The sequence below is a fragment of the Cherax quadricarinatus genome, chromosome 79 (genome assembly GCF_038502225.1).
Source record: "Cherax quadricarinatus isolate ZL_2023a chromosome 79, ASM3850222v1, whole genome shotgun sequence".
Classification (NCBI taxonomy): domain Eukaryota; kingdom Metazoa; phylum Arthropoda; class Malacostraca; order Decapoda; family Parastacidae; genus Cherax; species Cherax quadricarinatus.
The window spans coordinates 17,411,615-17,431,174 of NC_091370.1; the positions used below are offsets into that span (position 1 = coordinate 17,411,615).

A 19,560-nucleotide genomic window follows, 5' to 3' on the forward strand; every position below is an offset into this window, starting at 1 on the left:
TGAGTTTGGAGGATGTGGAAGAATTGGTGGAAGACCACAATGAAGAGCTCACCACTGAGGAGCTGCAAGAACTTCAGCAGGAAGAGCAACACATCGCAGCTCAGAATCTTGCTGCAGAGGAGGAGGAAGAGAGATGGAAGAAGGTGCCTTCTTCAGAAATTAAAGAGATTTTTACTATGTGGGGTAAGATGGAAAGCTTTATGGAGAAACATCACCCTAACAAGGTTGTTGCAAGCCAGGTTGGCAACATGTACAGTGACAAAGTCTTGGGCCATTTTAGGGAAGTGTTAAAGAGACGCCAGAAACAGAGCTCTCTCCACAGTTATTTTGTGAGACAGGACTCCAGTGACTCTCAAGGTGGTCCTAGTGGCATTAAGAAACAGAAAAGAGAAGCAACCCCCAGAAAAGCAAATGGTACCTGAGGTGTTGATGGAAGGGGATTCCCCTTCCAAACTATAAACAATCCACTCTCTCTCCTCCTCCAGTCTCCCATACACTAAGAAGAATCTCCAGTAAAGGTAATTATTATTATTATTATAATCAAGGGGGAAGCGCTAAACCCGGAGGATTATACAGCGCCTGGGGGGGGGATGTGGAAGGCATTCAGGCTTAATTTGGGGAACTGGAGCACAGATCCAATTCCCTAAATCAAGAGCCCCTCACCAACATCAAGGAACCTTCCTTGAGGGGTCCAGTAAAGGTAAGTGTTATGCTGTTAATGTTTCATTCATCATTTCCCATTGTATTGTTTATGTACTACATGTATATTTCATGTTAAAAATTTGTTTGTTTTAATACTTCTGGGTGTCAGGAATGGATTAATTGTATTTACATTATTTCTTATGGGGAAAATTGATTCGTAAATCGTAAATTTCGTTTATAGTAACGGCTCCAGGAACAGATTAATTATGAACGAGGGACCACTGTACTATATATGCTTCTAAACTGTTGTATTTGGGCACCTCTGCAAAGACAGTGATTATGTGCGAGTGAGGTGAAAATGTTGAATGATGATGAAAGTATTTTCTTTTTCGGGATTTTCTTTCTTTTTGGGTCACCCTGCCTCAGTGGGAGACGGCCAACTTGTTGAAAAAAAAAAAAAAAAACATTTTATATGTACCACACTAATTCCCAGAAGTATGAGGCATTATGTAGCAGAAAGGAATTCAAACAATGGAGAAAAACGCAGGCTTTGGGGAGATCAAAGCTTTGAAGCTAAATTCACTATACTTTCTATGGCTCTGACCCTAACCTAAAGATGCAAAAGACAATATCTACACATTCCCACTAACAGGTGAAACATTCAAAAATCATTTCATTCACTAACCTGGATTTTGGTCATGGTGACTCTATTTTCTGCCACATAGTGCCTCGCACTGTGGCAGTAAACCTTGATGCTTAAAATGAAATTTGTTAAATTAGTGCAGTGTGTTTGACTTGCCTAACTAGCACAATATTTATTTTGGATATAGAAATATGGTGTTTGGTGGAAAGCAAAATCTGGTGTAAAAAACTTCATTACACACTAAAATGCACTTTCATTATAGTAAACATCAAGGTACAGTTAAATGAATGTCCAGAGATAGATCACTAACCTGGTGGAGTTTAGTTTATTGGAAACAAATGGACACAGAAGACAATTTGGAGATCAAACCTTAAGAGCTTTCCTTGAATTTTCCTGTATCCTCAAATATTCCATTGTAATTTTATTTTTTATTAACACATCAGCCATTTACCCACCAAGGCAGGGTGATCCGAAAAAGAAGAAACTCTTTCATCATCGTTCACTCCATCACTGTCTTGCCAGAGGTGGGCCAACACTAGAGTTCAAAAACTGCAACATATCTCCACCCCTCCAGTGTAGGCACTGTACCTCTCACCTCCAGGACTCTAAGTCCAGCTTGCCGGTTTCCCTGTTTCCTTCTTAAATGTTACTTTGCTCACACTCCAGCAGCATGCCAAGTCATAAAAACCATTTGTAAAGTACACTAATAAACAGAGATAAGTAAAATTCATATGAGTGAACACTCAGTGAAGCCAGGCTCTGGTGGCAATAGATAGAGGTCACTGAAAATTTGAGGAGTTTGGATTTCAAAACAGGATTGGTTGGCTGTGAGGAGGCAGAAGTGGTTGTAAAGAGTTAGAAGTAAGTGGAGTAGACTATTAAATACAGGCTTGGAAATGTGATGGTTAATGGTCATGGCAAAGGAGGGAAGAGTCTAAGCACTTGACTGCATTTACAATTACATTGGCAATGATCAGTGTGGAGGAACAGAATCTACAAGAGTGTTGGATATCATTTAAGCAAGCAATGATGACTTTTATCTTTTTCTCTAATAAAGGGGGAGGTAACATCATTGTGAGATTGCAAGATAATGATTGTCTAGGGCATAAAATGGGGGTTGAATGTTGTGGGAAGTAATAAGAGATTAAAGAGCTTGTGGAGGATCTAGGACATATACTGTGAAGTGAGAAAGGAATGAATCTTCAGGAGGACTAAGGAAGGGAAAGAAGGCAAAGAGGGATCTTGTGGAACTGTAGAAGAGGGTGGCCAAGTTTGAACCTCCAATACCACCCGAGAAGCAAGAATACTGTACACTCCATGCAATCTAAAATGCAAGTTTCAGAGAGCCTTTACAGTTTGTTACCTACAAAAAATAGAGGCAGAGACACCATAGGAAACATGAAATCTTGGGTAGAAGACCAATTCTATAAAGATTGTCCATAGCCTGGCCACATGAACAGAAATAGGTGAAACAAGCCCAAGCACAATTCGGACAAAGGTAGGCAGTTGTGAGGATTTGGTTGAGAAGTATCAGGGATGTGATCCAAAACAGCAGTTGTCTTAATTGCATTGATCTGTTTTGTTATTTCATTTTATTTATAAAGATCTAGATCTGTTTGACTATTCAGCATTTTGTATATTCCAATTCTATCAGTATCAAAGTTACAACTGTGATTATCAACTCACTACTGTTGTGACCAATTCACTCGTGCAAATTTTAATCACAGAGCATGTAAAACCATTCAAAGTACTTTTCATATTCCATAATTCATAGCTTATTTCATGTAATTAGTAGAAAGTGTCAGCAAATTAAGAACAAGGAGGAAATAACCACCATTTATATTGAAAGAGATGCTGCATTCTTTATCAGGCAAGCACCTTGTGGGAAAAGTGTCATCCCTCCCAAAGGTCCCTACCCCAATTAACCCCATCATTATGTTGTGATAAGCCAGCATTTGGGAAGTTTGTAAACAAAAGGAATGATGGGTATTGCAAGGAATGGTATGCAAATTGCCTCTGCAAATTAGGGCATGCCAAAGCCATAGTCAGAAACTCCAGAGGGATAATTAAGTCATTAAACAATAATACTGCAATTAAATTTCAGTTCCCTATTTCCCCACTCAGCCTAGTCCAACAAGGGAAGGTTTACATATTTACTAACAACAAACCCAAGGGCTAATAAGGAATATACATGAGTGATTATCAGAGGACTAAGCAGTATTATTATTATTATTATTATAATCAAAAAGAAGGACTAAGCAGTAGCTACCAGATTAAAAGGTTGTCCATCCTCTGTTTGCTTGGCTTTAGCCAAATACACTGCACCAGACAGTGGATTGGATGCAGGATAAGACAACTGGTTCGGTAAGACCAGCACTAGACTTTTCATTTGACCTCTGTCCTCTCACCAAAAAATCATGTATGGCCACATTACTGCATTCATGAAGTTAAACCTGTAGGGATCATACAGCCTCTGGAGGTATGGGAATCATTCAGATTTGATACATGGAAGGGGAGCACAGGTTCAGTTCCTTAGATCAAGAACACCTCACCAGCATCACGGAACATTCCCTGGAAGGAATGTATGGCTACAGCCTCATGGGCAGGTTCAACTTCCAGGCAAGTGGACCACTAGTGTAAGGGTCAGAGCACAGCAAATGCACAGGGCAGTATTTAGTTTAACCTATATGTTGTGACCACCCTGAGGGAGCCCCTGTATGTTACAACGTAATCTGTAATTCACCACCATGTACTTAAAGGAACTGTCATCAGTGGAAATGTGGTCAGTTAAATAAATATACTGTACTTAGCAGCTTCAGTGAAAGGCCAGGGCAATAAAACAATTATAATTAGCTAGATTCATATATTGATTCTGTGACACATGACAACCCTGATTTACATTAATGGCTATAGGACTAGTAAGGAGAGCAATATTGTACTCCACAATTCACATTAGCTGAAGAAAAAGACTTGCACCATCATGCCAGAAGCAGCCAAAACATTTACTGAAATAAAAGTTACACACTTTTTTTTAAATGATACGCATGGCTTTTGAAAAATAAGGCTACTAAGGTAAAAACTATGATCTTCAAATAATATAGTAGTACAAATTAAAGGCACAGCTTTAATAATACATTAGTAACCAAGTCGTTTTTGCATTATTACACTTCGATTATTGGTACAACTCGCATACAGTAAGGTAAGTAGTCACTTGTGGCATAATACTTCTGTGAAGAAGGTAGCAAACTGCAAAGTCCTTGTACAAAAAACCATTATTTCACAAGATATGAATGGTGAGCATAAAGAAGTTTGGGACACCCTACAACCCATAGACAGCATGCGACATTTTCTTCAAGTTATGATACAGAGGGGTCTATTTTTAAGTGTACTAATGATGGTCTCCATGCATAAACCTAAATACACTTAAAGCATGCTTAAAATTTTGTAGACTTAGAGATGATAATGAAAGGAAATGCCACATGAGAGCCATGAGAAGGGGATTGCCCACCTCTGTAAAGTAACCAGAATTTTGTTTAGTTACCACTTTGTAGGATTCATGAGTGAGCATACACGAAAACAATTATATAAAATTATTTTCTCCTATATCACAATTACATTTTAAAAATGTAATACAGCAAGATTAAAGTAAGGTAAAATACAATTTTTTTTCCACTAAAAAAAAGAAAAAATAATGCCTTTTAAAGTTGTCAAGTACTTTAATATATTACAGGGGCTCAGATCCCAAAATTAATTGATAAAATTCTAGATAAGGAATGGAAGAAAGGATTTTCAAAGGAGAAGGGCTTTATTAATAGGATTTCTTTTAAGGTTTTAACATCTTGGGTGCACTTACATAAAGTGGTCAAGTGTATAAATATTACAGAATTATAATCTTGTTACTTTGCTCCTTTGAGTGAAAAGGAACACTGAAAATATCTGCACTGAAAAATAAGAGTCATTTAGCTCATGGTCAGATTGCATATACATACAAACATGGAAAAAATAACTAAATATATAAATGCTTCTGTGCATGTGCTATCCTATCTGTAACTAATAAAAATACTTATATTGAAATATCACAGATATCAGAAAAGCAATCATTGCAAAATTAAGTTCATAATCTCATCTTTGGTACATAGCAAGCTATGAAAATACAAAGCACCTAGATTCATTTTTTATACATACAAAAAGTTTAAATTATATGGCCTTCGTATGGCAGAGGACTGTACTTATATATCAAGGCCTTTAACCAGTATATTTAAGAATATATGTCAAGCATTTCAGTCAGCATATGACCTATTCACAGGCATTGAAACTTATATTGGCTCCCACTACCCCTAATTAGAGTAACTTCAACCATCACTTGAATTTTTGCAATTTCATAAAATTTTGCTCTATAATTCTTAACAAAAAGCAAAATTAATAAAATATAAAATAAATACTTCATTTGTTCTATGCATATCTAAATGGCACATTGCAGAGCCAGTTATTGTATTTGTTATATGGCACTAGAGATCTAAATCTCCATGAATCATACGCAACCTCTTTCAATTAAACAAAGAGCATTGGTTGACTAGAGGAATCACGGTATTGATTTGGACGATCACTAGCAGCAGAGAAGCAGCCTGCTTAAATTGAGTGAGAAGTCACAAAAGGCAATATATATTAGAGAGATAAGTAAATGCAGCATTTCCCTCAAGATATAAATATTCTACTTTTAGATGCCCCTCAAGGAAGGTTCCTTGATGCTGGTGAGGGGCTCTTGATCTAGGGAACTGGATCTGTGCTCCAGTTCCCTGAATTAAGCCTGAATACCTTCCACATCCCCCCCCCCCCAGGCGCTGTATAATCCTACAGGTTTAGCGCTTCCTCCTCGATAATAATAATACTTGAGACGAGATTTATTTGTTATAGCTTTATAATTTTCTGAGCACAATACTGAGCTTATATTGTCTTGCTAATGCATATGTTTCTCTTAAATGCTGAGGCAAAATAGTTAGCATACATCCACATACGTATTCTGATTTCACTGGCAAAATTCCTGGGTCATTTTTTTTTTTAATTTCAGCACAGAATTATACCTTGCTGTTGAAAAATATGATCTAGTAACATATTCAAATATTTTTTGTGATTATGGGCTTCCAAACTAATTTTTAAATTATGTATAGGAAATGTGTCATTCCCAAAATAACATTGAAATTAACATACCAATATTGTATATTTCAGTTCAACTAAACTGGATGGGCAAAATTTAATATATTATTTCAAATCTAAGGTAGAAGTTGCCTTTTTACCAGAGCCTTTACTGTCATCTTTACAGAATGTATTTGAGCGGCTGCCTACAGCTGGTGAGGGTGTAGCTGTACTACCAATTGGTCTACTTGTTACACTGGAAGATCTACTTCTGCACCCTATTAGTCCTGAACCAAAAGTGGATGAGGGTGTTGGGCTAGTACCTTTTCCTGCTGCTAGTCCAGCAACACGTCCAGACTCCCTCATGGGAGACCTAGTAGTTCTTCTCCCCATGACTGCTCCTCTTGTTCTTGTGATATTTCCATTCTTGAGATCACTCGGTCTCCTCGGCTCTGTCTTGTCAACCTTGGGAGTTCTGGGAGTGTGGGAACCACTATCGGATTGGCACTGTGGAGATGGCTGACCCTCTTGTTGGCTACGATTTGTCTTGCTGAGATTTGTGGTACTGCTACGGAGCTCTGGTCGTCGGGTGGGTGTTCGAGATCTTACTTCTGTTGACTGTGTCCGAGCAAGCTGCATTAAATAGTTTGTATTAGTGCAACCTAATATATTTATTATTTTATCTATAGAAAACAGTGCTTGAACCTTACAAAGCTGAGCATGACATGCGGGAAAAAAAATGAGTGCAAATACTGTACTATTTAAAATAGTATAGTAGTAGTAAGCACGTACAGTACAACCCTGATATCAAGTACACATGTAACTAAGAACCCCTTTAGCTTGAACCAAACCTTTTGGCACTGTTCAAGTTGGAAATTCCCAATAATTCTGAATTAAATTCTTAGTTTTTTTAGGTGCCAGCAGGGAGCTGTGGTCAACCAGTTGATGTTAACTGCCTTTTCCAGTTAAGCTTACATTTATGTACCAGCAGCAGCAGAGATATAACATGGCTTCTGAACCAATAAACAAAATTTTCAACTTTTTACACTGCTTGACTACAAGATTATTTCTCTACCTGAGGATACTGGTGATAGTGATAAGCAAGATATCCAATCCATCAAAATGCAAGAAGACTAGTATAAAGCTCGGATAACTGTACAGTAATACTACAGGTGCAGCAAGTGCGAGACCTCATGTCCAGTGAACTGTAAGAATCCAGTAACTACTGAGAATGTAGTATACTTATGAAATAAATTAGAAGAGTAAGTACGTAATTTACATTTACAGGCAAATTTCTCAAATGTTACCCCAAAAGTGGCTGTAATGTGTCAACTTGCTAACAATGAAATGGAACACTAGGACATTTTGTTGGAAATGTTTGTGTCCTGGGAACTTGGTCACTCCAAATGTAGGAAGACAGGTGTAATTCCTTACTATTTAAATCTAAGTGGCAGTGAGGTTAGGTGGATGAAAACCTTTGTATATCTTTAATAATAGGCTGGAGCAAGTATGTGAGTGAAAGGTTTGAGCTTCAGGACTCACTCAATGGGATAGTAAGTCTTTTGCAGTGCCCCTCCATTCTTAAGCGAATCGTCTGACTCCCATATCCACTACGAGACTCACGAAATCGTCATGACACAGTTACAAACAAACCATACCATGGGTGGTTAATGCGTTTGTCTGGAGTTTTGAGACTCTGATCATGGGTTCTAACCCCACCCGTGGTATGGGTTGTTTCCGTATTTACTGGTGGGTGGAGCAATACATGTTCATCATGTAATGATATGTAATGGCAATACTGTAGCTTCCTACTCTTTGTGGGAGTATTTGTTATAGCAGTCAGAGAGGCTTTCAAACATGAGCATCTGCTGTGATCTGGCTCCTTGAAGATCATCTGTGCACCAGTTTAACTCGGGTGTGTCTCCATGTGTAGGCCACAAATATATAGAGACACCTGATAAGTTGGACTCTGGTGCACAGATGATCTTCATGGAACCAGATCTCAGCAGATTCTGGTATTAGGAAGCCTCTATGACTGCTGCAACAAATATTGTTGCAAAGAGCAGGGAGCTCCAGTAGTGCCACAAGACTACAAATAATAATCAAAAAAGCATAACATTGCCCACCAATGGATACAGACATCAGATTTACAAAAGGAGGGGCACTGAAAAAGGCTTACTGGCCTATGCTAAGTGGGTCCTTAAACTCAGCCTGTGCTCATACATTTTTTAAAGTTACCCAAGGTTTTTTTCAACTGCCTAACCTTGCTGCCACTCTGGTGCCTTCCTGATTATCGAAGCCTAAGTCTTCCTAACCTCATGTACAAATGGAGTGATGAAGGTCCCAGGGCAAACTCTCCCAATGAAATGTTTGAGTATTTGCCTTTTATGTCTTTACCAACTACTATTCAGCATCACATAACATTTTTACCAAAGATTTTGTTTTGAATGGGTTTGCACATACTACATTGAAAGTGTACCTATTTCTCGGCAAATTTTAACTGGTCAGATATTTTAAAGAACTGAAGATCAAAAATCTTGTGAATAATCATGTCAAAAAAAATGTCATGGTATTCGTCTATTTACAGTCTATTGACGCTGGCTGCTAGAGACGTGAGGACAACAATTCAAATGACACTCCAAACTGCATTATCTCCACCTGTCCTCCCCTCAGGGAAGGTTCCTTGATGTTGGTGAGGGGCTCTTGATTTAGGGAATTGGATCTGTGCTCCAGTTCCCCGAATTAAGCCTGAATGCCTTCCACATTCCCCCCAGGCGCTGTATAATCCCACGGGTTTAGAGTTTCCCCTTGATTATAATAATAATAATAATAATCCACCTGTCCTCCAGACTGCATGCACTGTACTTCCCACCTCCAGAACTCAAGTCCAGCTAACCAGTTTCCTTTATTCCATTTGTTAAAGTTGCCTTGCTCACACCAAACAGCAAGTCATATCCCTAAAGCCACTTGTTCTACTCCCTCAGATCTAATGTACTCTTAGTACATTATATTATTAACACTATGGTATACTACTATAAAAATCTACCCCAACCCTTACTTAACTAATTATTTTTATTTGATTGTCACTCTAAAACTTTCAATTATACAGCATATGCAAAAACTGTTAGATTAAGACTTGTCAGAAATGCTGTGCATCATGTGGGCTCTGTACGAAAAACACCAACATTATATACTGTATTCATTTTGACATTTGTATGTACAGTAAAGTTTCTGTAAATGTTTGACCCTACAAGGGAGGTTCTTTGATGCTGGCGAGAGGCTCGATCTAGAGAATTGGATCTGTGCTCCAGTTCCCTGAATTGAGCCTTAGTACCTTCCATCCCCACCCCCCACATGCACTGTAGAATCCTACGGGTTTAGTGCTCCCCCATGATTATAATAATGTAAATGTTTGAATGACAAGATATGAAAACACAATATCAGTCTTGTAAAGAACAGTAGCCACATTCCTGAATACCACCATGTTCTCATTTTTTTTTCGAGGAAAAAATGACAATGTATATAAAACATCTGGTTGTGTTAAACAATTCTGAAAGCAAGATTCACCATTTTTTTTTTCCCTAAAACATTTAAGTACAGTACAATAACAGATTCTGATAACGGAACAGTAAATCTAAGAAACTAAGTTATCTTCTGTAGAAAAATCATCAGATTCTAGAAGCTTTCTATTTTAACCCGTAAACGGTCCAAATGTATATATACATTTTTTTCAACATTTGAAAGTATGTAAAAAAAGATCTTCTTTTTGTTTTTTTACATTTGAAAATGTGTAAAAATACTTTGATCTACTTTTTTTTTTTGTTATATTTGAAAATATGTAAAAAAAACGTAGATCTACTTTTGTAGCAATACATATGTGAACGTAGATCTGCTTGGACCGTTTATGGGTTAATGAACTGCAGACATATTAACTCGTTAATTAAATCACTGTGACAGCAGACATGCTCGTATAGTTTCCACATGGTATATTCTTGATGAATAAATGTTGAAAGTACATACAATACTCTTTATTTTAGCATAATGTCCACTTGGAGATAACAGATCTCTATCTACTTAAAGTTTCATACACTATTTGCATTTATGAATTCACCTGTCTAGCAGTACACTATTACACTGTAGCTTTTTAATGTCGCATCCATTTTCTGTACAGTCTCTCAGCATACTGGCCCAGGAGCTGTTCTAAAACTAATAGCATCCCTATTTTCTAGTACATTAACAACAGAAATAACCCTAGAATACAATCTTTCAAAACTTTAGTACCCTCTATGGAGACAAAATATGCACAAGTCTAAACACACTATGCAAATCTCTGATCCTATACCACAAATGAAGACCAAAGCAACACGACTATAACAATACGTGAACTTGTGACTAGTGCAATGCAAAACAAAGCACAGATGATTGTGTCCAATCATTTGCACTAAATGACATCAACTATATGCTCAAACCTTAGTTTCATTTCCAGACCCTTCGTTTAGGGATGCCAAAGTGCGAACTTGTGGAGTGGTGCTGGATTTTCTGAGTGGCAACTCATCCTCAGAAGCAGAGCTACCTGTGGTCTAGGAAAGAAGAGCAGTAGAAGCAAATTATTACTTCTGCGACTTTGACACATAAAGCACAAGATGCTGAATCAGCAAGATAAACTCTTCTTAGCATGCATGTGATAAAAATATTCATAATAAGCAATCAATGAGGGCCATAACCTCACTTGGCTGTCTTTAATGTAAAATCTCAATCCGTCCTCCTAAATTCTAAGTCAAGTTCTTACATGATGTTACCAGCAAATTTATAAAATTATGCTGCAATATTCAGGTTAGTTTTTTAACAAACCAGTGTCTCTCACCAAGTTAGGGTGACCCCAAAAAATAAAATAAGGAAATACAGTACATTCACCATCATTTATTCAATGATGTATTGCCAAAAGCATCCAGACATCAGTATTCAAGTGATCTTCCGAACCTCAACATTCCCGCCACCCACCTCCACAGTGGAGGCAGTGCGCTTCCCACCTAAAAGACAAAACTACTGCCAACTGGTTTATCCAAATTCCTTCATAAGTGTTACTTTATTCACACTCCAGCAACATATCAATCCAAAACCACTTATCTCCACTCTCTCAGATCTAACACATTCACACAAGCCTGTTGCATACTCAGGCCCATAGTACTTTAAACCACCTTTACTCCCTCCCTCCAACCTTTCCTGAAATATACCACAACACCAATAAATAAAACAGAGGCAATGAAAATTTTTGAAGCAAATGGGGACCTACTGAGCGCACTACACATTAAGATAATGACAGTTTAAGGCTTATGTAACAATCATATACTGTATCCAATTATCTTAGCAGTGGCGAAGTACAAACTTTGATTAGGAGGATCGTCTGGAAGCTTGTTGTAAAAGCATTATATTCAGAAAGCTTAAGACCATCTAGGTTTGCATTCATGCCAATTTGAAAGTAAAAAACGTTATTGGATAAATAGTATAGACTAGAGCTCAGCTAGCTCATCTAAAAATAAGGTTTATATATATCTATCAGCAAGCCAAAGATCAGAAAAAAAACAGTTCAACATGCTTATGAAAGTGTATATGTAGTCTATTGTACTATACTTAACTTTCCATGATGGGAAAATAAAATTCATATTTTAAAATAAAAAATTTCAAACAGAAATGGGAGTTTTTAATACGTAAATTTTTATATAAATTAAAATACTAAAATGCATGTAATAAAAATAAAAACTAGAAGATTGCTAAACAATGCAATTTTTTTTGCAAGACATGAAAGACATGAGACATTTTTATTCGTTGTTAAAACAACTTGTGAAATGAGAAAAGACATCCAAAGATAAAGTGAATCGTTACTTCACTGTTAGAAAAACTGCTCAATATAACCAAGATTTTTAGTGCAGTATTGTAAAATGCTTTAATATAAACATAAATAAGTACTTATGAATTCAACAAGATAAGTTTGTTATTTTTTAAATTTCTTTAACTAGTTACGCAAAAGCAAATACAATACAGAAATATAAGGAAAAAAGTGACAAAATTAGCAAGAAAATACAAAAAGAATGAGAAAATAAATTTACATATAGCTTTTTAAGTAAACCTGAATGTATCCTGAAGAAAAAAAAAAAATTAGTAACCCAGAATGGTTCATTATCATACTGCAATTCCACATTCCCGTAGCTTTAACAGTCACGTACTTACCTTCTGGATTATTCTGAATAAACGTGTAGTCTTCTACTAAGCTTTTGAGTATTCTTGATAATTATATACCAAATATTCTCTTCAAACTCTTATACAGACACTTTACTTTATTGGTAAAAAAAAAAAAAAGAGCCACCAGCTTGTTGGGTGGTCGTGAGGACATCGATTGTGGCCCCCAAGAGCAGATTTTGAAAAATCTGTGGAATTTCCTGACCAATTTCACACATTACTTAGCTTTTTTTTCTCATTTATCTTGTTTTTAGATTTACGGAGAGTTAAACTGCAGAAGGGTTTTATGGCATTAAGTCAAAAAAAATCTTTATGCATAGTTGTGTTATGGGTGGATTACTATGCTACAAGCGTAGAAGATCCACAACTGATGAAATTATCAAATGTTCTAAAATGAAACCATACTCACATATACAGTATTCACCTGCATAAGATGTTAACAGAAGGGGAGATCAGTAAAACCTTCCATACAATAATTCTAGTTTGAGATATATTTACTTACCTTAATATTACTGTTAGGTGAAAGGACACGTGCAATTAATGCAACATTTTACTGTGGCAATGTTTCACTCTCCAGGAGAGTGAAATGTTGCCACAAAATGTCATATTACTTGCAAGTATCCTTTTACCTAACACTGTTGGTAATTTTACCATCATTCTTAATATTACTGTATTACATCCAGGGGAAAAGCTAAACCTATACTACTACTTCTTTCAACAAACCGGCCGTATCCCACTGAGGCAGGGTGGCCCAAAAAGAAAAACAAAAGTTTAAACCTATACTTCTTCTTTCTTTCAACGCACCAGCCATATCCCACTGAGGTGGGGTGGCCCAAAAAGAAAAACAGAAGTTTCTCGTTTTAAATTTAGTAATATATACAGGAGAAGGGGTTACTAGCCCCTTGCTCCCGGCATTTTAGTCGCCTCTTACAACACGCATGGCTTATGGAGGAAGAATTCTGTTCCACTTCCCCATGGAGATAAGAGGAAATAAACAAGAACAAGAACTAGAAAGAAAATAGAAGAAAACCCAAAGGAGTGGGTGTATATATATGCTTGTACATGTATGTGTAGTGTGACCTAAGTGTAAGTAGAAGTAGCAAGATGTACCTGAAATCTTGCATGTGTATGAGACAGAAAAAAAAAAGACACCAGCAATCCTACCATCATGTAAAACAATTACAGGTTTCCGTTTTACACTCACTTAGCAGGACGGTAGTACCTCCCTGGGTGGTTACTGTCTACCAAACTAGTACTACCTAGAAACCTATACTTACTTTAATAAATTAAGAAGTGTGAGATAATAAATACTTTCCACTTACTAGTAATAAATCTATTGCAATACAGCAAGCCATAGTTTACACAAGGATATTGATGTACCGTGTGACTTGGTGTGCGATGAATAATTGTGGTTCTCCGGGGCAACTGGGAGACTTCTGGAAGTCCTGAAGTGCATAGCTGCGTAGACGAAGGGGCTGGTGCTCTGGTTGGGGTTTGGGGATTTGGTCGATTCGGTTCAGGTCGAGAGAGCGAGCGGGTAAATGTTGCCCCCCGGGTGAAGCCCCCAATCGGAGTCGCTCGTTTGTTACTAGAATGGGTATCTTCGTCTGTTGAAGTGTCATTTCCCTAAAAATAGCAATAAAAAGTTGGCATTTCTTGTGTTCAATTCAAAATAATAAATTCCATTATTTCTCTGTTATACATATTCAGAAATATATTCTACCATTCTTCAAATCAGACCTGATTACCCCACCAGTTCCCATCACCCAGGTCCTGTATGATCTTTACAGGGGTTAGCTCCTCCCAATATATTATGAAGATGACGTATTGGATAATAGGTATTTTGTGTTCTTTTTTGTTAATGCATTTTCTTCTACCATCCATATTTCCTGTCATATTTCTAATAATGCCCAATGATTTTAAAAATCGTAGAGAAGGCTGCCCAGATTATGTATCTCAAATGATTTGCTGGCCAACAATGATGTACCATTATTGTTAGTAAAGATGCTGAACCTTGAACTCTAAATAATGTAATTTACAATTTACTTTTACATTACTACAATTTAACAACTTAAGAAGTTGAACAATATGAAGTGAGACCTAGCAAACTTATCTCTGTGTACAGATATAACATCTAAGATATGGATGAATCTCTGTATTACTGTTGGGTTAGAAATTTAGGATTATGGTTGGGTACATCGTACCTAATATTGGAAAGTATGTATACTGTTTGTGAAATTACTACTAGTATTTTGTGTCAGCTATGAATACTAAATTTAAATTTTTTTGTTTAGGCACAGGCCTAGATATCTGCCTTTGTCTGTCTCTTCCAAATGTGTGTTTATTTGGTTAGTTGCTTAATTTAATTACAATGATAAAGTGAAAAAACAATTGTGAACAACTGCACCAAGTGTGTCCACTGAGCTGTTCTAAAGTTTACTGGATATGATTGGGAGGATACTGTATTTTTAACAACTAAGACAAAGCTATGAAGTATTCTCATGATGAGGATACATGACAGCTCTAGAAATATACTATTTCAATATTTATATAATGGGGAAATATGGATGCTGAGGAAGTGAATAGAAGAAACTATTTGGGAGAATGGAAGGAAATTAATTTCAATCCAAGTCCCATTCCATTAACCAGGAGCCCCTCACCAGCATTAAGGAACCTCCCTTGATGGGGTTTGATAAGGAAATGCTTTTAAAAAGCTCAAGAAAGATGTAGGCCCAAACCCAGAATCTTATTCCCTTTTTTAGATCGTTGTCCTTTAGTCAGGATGAGAATAGTCGTGTTTGTTTGACCACTAATTGGTTAAGGAAACCTCAAGCCAATTATGAGCTTGTCCATAAGAGATTATACCCATACCCAAAAGGCATGCTTTAGATAAATTGTTGAAAGTCTAACCATCTGCTTTTTTTGTAACTAAATTTTGATAGTACCAAGCTAGTTCAAAAAGAGGCTACATACATTTTAACTACAGTATACAAATAAGAAGCAAACTACTGTACTGTTAATCTGAAGAGAGTAGGAGTGCCATTTTAATTCTGCAAAACTGTCATGAAAATATTTGGAAAGTAAGTTGAATAATACCTAGAAGCAAAATGAGAGTTAGTGCTTGAAGCTTATCTTGAAATGTGTACAATTATTATAGTTATGTAAGTAAATTAGATGAGCTTTTATTGTCTGAAGTAGAAGAGTTGCTTGTGAATATATCCCCACACACAAACCAGTTGTAGAATAGCACATTCCCTCTCTTTGCAAAGACAAATCAGGTGCAGGGTATAACACCTTCATGATACACTCTCACAGAAATGCAAACTAAACTGATCACTGAAATCAGACCTACTGTACTAGTACATCATAAAATACCCTATCTATACAAAGGGTAATTGTCTAATCACAATATTCAGTAAAACAATAGTGTATGCCATCATTGTAGAGAAAAACTGCCGATAAGCTTCATGCTGCGAAGTGTTGAATACAAGCACATCTATTGAACCATTATGGCTCTCCACCACATGATTAAAAACATCTTAAAAAATGACTAGCTGTTTATAGAAATAAAAAGTACAAGAGAATATAGGGCACAAATAATGGTTTCATTCAGCTAATCTGTATGCAAATTTGAATGTGATTTTACTGAACAATGTTTGAGGATCTGAAAAACAAATAAGCCTCACTTGTACAACTAAGGCTTCCTGTTTTGTCTGTAAATCCATAATGAAACAAATGGTAAACATTTGTATGTGATAAAATGCAATCAACTTTATTATTTGTAAAGATGGAAAAATGACAAAATTCATTAAAAAACAGAATACCTTGCTGTCGTCTCAAGTGTACAAATACTGTAGTGTTGCAGAAGCAAAGCAGGATTAGGTTTGCTAAAATACACTGGGACTTACTGCTGTGGAAGATTAATGCCAGAGAATATGATATAAGGATGTTAGGGCATTTGTACATTTCATGGAAGAGAATAGGCTACTTTATTTCAGAAAATGACACAGAAAATAAACATTTAATTTTCACACTGATAAATTACAATGGTTTTATGAAGAAATAATAATTAAACAACATGTAATCATCATGAGAGAAGCTGTATAAAACACTGATTTGCATACAAGCCATTCTCAAACTTAAGAAAATCTTTGCCAGAATATTACTACATTCTTGTCAGAATCCTATGAGCAATGCTGGAGGCACTTCTTTAAACACAGGTTTTTTTTAACAAGTAGAGAACACGTTCTGTAAAAACCCACCTGTCTTGGTCTTCGAGGACGCTCGGCTACTGTTCGAGCAGACTGTGATCTCTGTATAGCTGCCTGCCTAGCTTGTGCTCGTAAAGTCGAGGCTCGTGTTGGTGGTGGTGTCTGGGTTCGAGGACGGGAGAGGGTAGCTGGTGGAGTCTGGCAACGCATGGGATCTTGGCCAGAGGCAGGTGGCCGCCGGACACCTACTCTCTGAGAAGATGGAACAGCTGTGGCACTGGCACTTCGCATCAGCCTATGGTCTCCAGATCGACCAGGAGTACCACTGCCATCACTATTGCTACCTCGTAATCTCTGTAAAGACATCTTCAGTGAAGCTTCATGTAAATTCAAGTTATATAAAAATTTATGTATCTGATGTACATGTTCTGTTTTCCTAAATTCACAGATTGTTCCTCAATTGTTGCATAAAAATAAAATTTTTTAGTATATTGCACATGTTTATTACTTACTTGTAACATTATTTATCACCATCATTATAAACTCATTTTCAAGATTAATGGGGAGACACTTGCCCAGTAAGAGTTGAAAAGTAGTGTCAAAAACTAAGGAAGATAATGACATTCATCTTTTCATAACTTCTCGTGTAGATAACGGTACTCTTAAATATGTAAATATGGCAAAATGTGGAATCTTCTTTCTTGGTACATTAATATAATCATAAGTTCAAACTGTTTGACAACACAGCAGATTTTTGCTCTCCACGTGTATTATTCTCCCTAATTGTTTTTCCGGAACTCTTACAACAATTCTTGTTAATGAGATAGGTCAACAGCTTAAAGGACTATTCTGTTACAATTTTCTTAATACAATACCAGTGCAATGTGTGTGCCTCTTACTATTATATCAGTTTACCTTCTTATATAGAAATCCTCCTAAATTGCCAGAGAGGGTACGTTAACTCATACTGTTTATTTGTATCTACCCCTCAGTTCCTTTCTTTATTCACTGATCGGTGACATCAGAATTGGCAGCAATTCTGATGTCACTGATGAGAATATCATCAGCAATTATTATTCCTGCAGTAACTTCCATTCCCTTCCATTTTTTGCATTGCTATTAAAAAAAAAATCACATTCATTTATATAAGGGATATTGTATTTCTATATACCCAAGTCCAATTTAAAATATCTATCTTGAAAATTAGGATAATAATCTTACCCAAAATACATGAGGGCATTGGACATTCAGCAGGTATGTATGTGTGTTAGATAGGATTGAGAGGAGGTAGGTGGTTTTTTATGACCTTGACATGCCGCTGGAGTGTAAGCAAAGTAACATTTATGAAGGCATTCAAGGGAAATGGTTTACTGGACTCGAGTCCTGGAGGTGGGAAGTACAGTGTGTGCACTCTGCAGGAGGCATGGGGATACTGCAGCTGTAGTGTCAGCATGCCTCTAGCAAGAAGTGACGGTGAAAGTGTTTCTTTTTCAGGCCACCCTGCCTCAGTGTGAGAAAGCTGGCATGTTTAAAAAATGAACGTTTTATAATTGTTCCTTTTCTACACATAGTATTGACAGATAAAATAAAATAAGTTAAGGAATCATTCCTTTCTTTATGTTAGTACTTACCCTATTTGCAGATGAGAATCTAGGTCTGGGGGCAGTGGGTCGTGAAAATTCAACCACTACAAGAGCTGCATCCTTAATCCTACGCTGTGTACTAGTAGAGAGCAACGGCCACTTGCGACAAACTGCTACCCGGTTGGCATTATGAATCATGAACTTTTCTATCTGATTCAGCAAATTTTCAAGGAAATTAAGAAATCCCTGCAAACATAAATGTTATCAATTAACTTTATGAAAAATAATTCAATAAAATACCTTTAAGGATACAGTATATTAATGGAGCGCATTGATTTTCTTTAACTATGTTGATATTGCATAATTCCAAATCTTGTGTTAAATGTGCAATAATTAAATCTACATCTTAGTAATAAATGGAGAATACAGCCTCTCCTCACTTAACAACAGAGTTCCATTCCTAAGACCACGTCGGTAAACAAATTCGTCACTAAGTGGTAGTGGGTTTATGTCAGCCATCTTTAATACTGTTTTAATGTCGTCTTTGTACCATTTATAACATTTCTGGTATATTTTTAAATGTTTATAGAGTAGTGTACTGTATACATGTATTGTAATAAACAGAACAGAGGAAATCAACTCTAATATACATTATTTAGGTATGCATACTGGTCAATGAGCCTGTCATAAGTCCGAGTCATCGGTAAACGAGTATGTCGCTTTGCATTATAATAATGCAAAGCAGCAAAGAGTATGAAATAGAATTTGAGACCAATTTATTCAAATTGTGTGTAGAAACATTTAAGGTAACCCATAAAAAAATCAGCATGTCACAAAGATCAATCACACAAGTTCCTCTGTTTTGCTAAAATAGTCATGGTAAACCAGATAGTATGCTTTCCTATTGTTTTACAATGTTGCGGATCTTACAGTGATTAAAAGAGTGAATGGAGACAAATGGTTTTTGGGACCTGACGAGCTGTTGGAGTGTGAGCAGGGTAATATATTGTGAAGGGATTGAGGGAAACCGGTTAGCCGCACTCGAGTCCTGGAAATGGGAAGTACAATGCCTGTACTTTCCAGGAGGGGCTTAAGATATTGGCAATTTGGA

The 19,560-nt window shown here is 36.7% G+C and overlaps 1 protein-coding gene across 2 annotated transcripts in view; it reads right to left on the reverse strand.

The window, feature by feature from the left end:
- Positions 1–6,286: 6,286 nt before the first annotated feature.
- Positions 6,287–19,560, reverse strand: part of LOC128702721 (uncharacterized) — a 50,078-nt gene continuing 36,804 nt past the window's right edge. Inside the window, exons 12-16 of one of the 2 annotated variants that reach the window (XM_053797144.2) lie at positions 18,498–18,695; positions 16,918–17,220; positions 14,036–14,281; positions 10,888–10,998; positions 6,287–7,051 (exon numbers count right to left, since the gene is read on the reverse strand). In XM_053797144.2, the coding sequence (XP_053653119.1) occupies positions 6,545–7,051; positions 10,888–10,998; positions 14,036–14,281; positions 16,918–17,220; positions 18,498–18,695 (1,365 nt within the window). In that variant the 3' untranslated portion in view covers positions 6,287–6,544. The remainder of the gene's footprint in view (positions 7,052–10,887; positions 10,999–14,035; positions 14,282–16,917; positions 17,221–18,497; positions 18,696–19,560) is intronic. The other variant, XM_053797145.2, reaches the window with a different exon arrangement.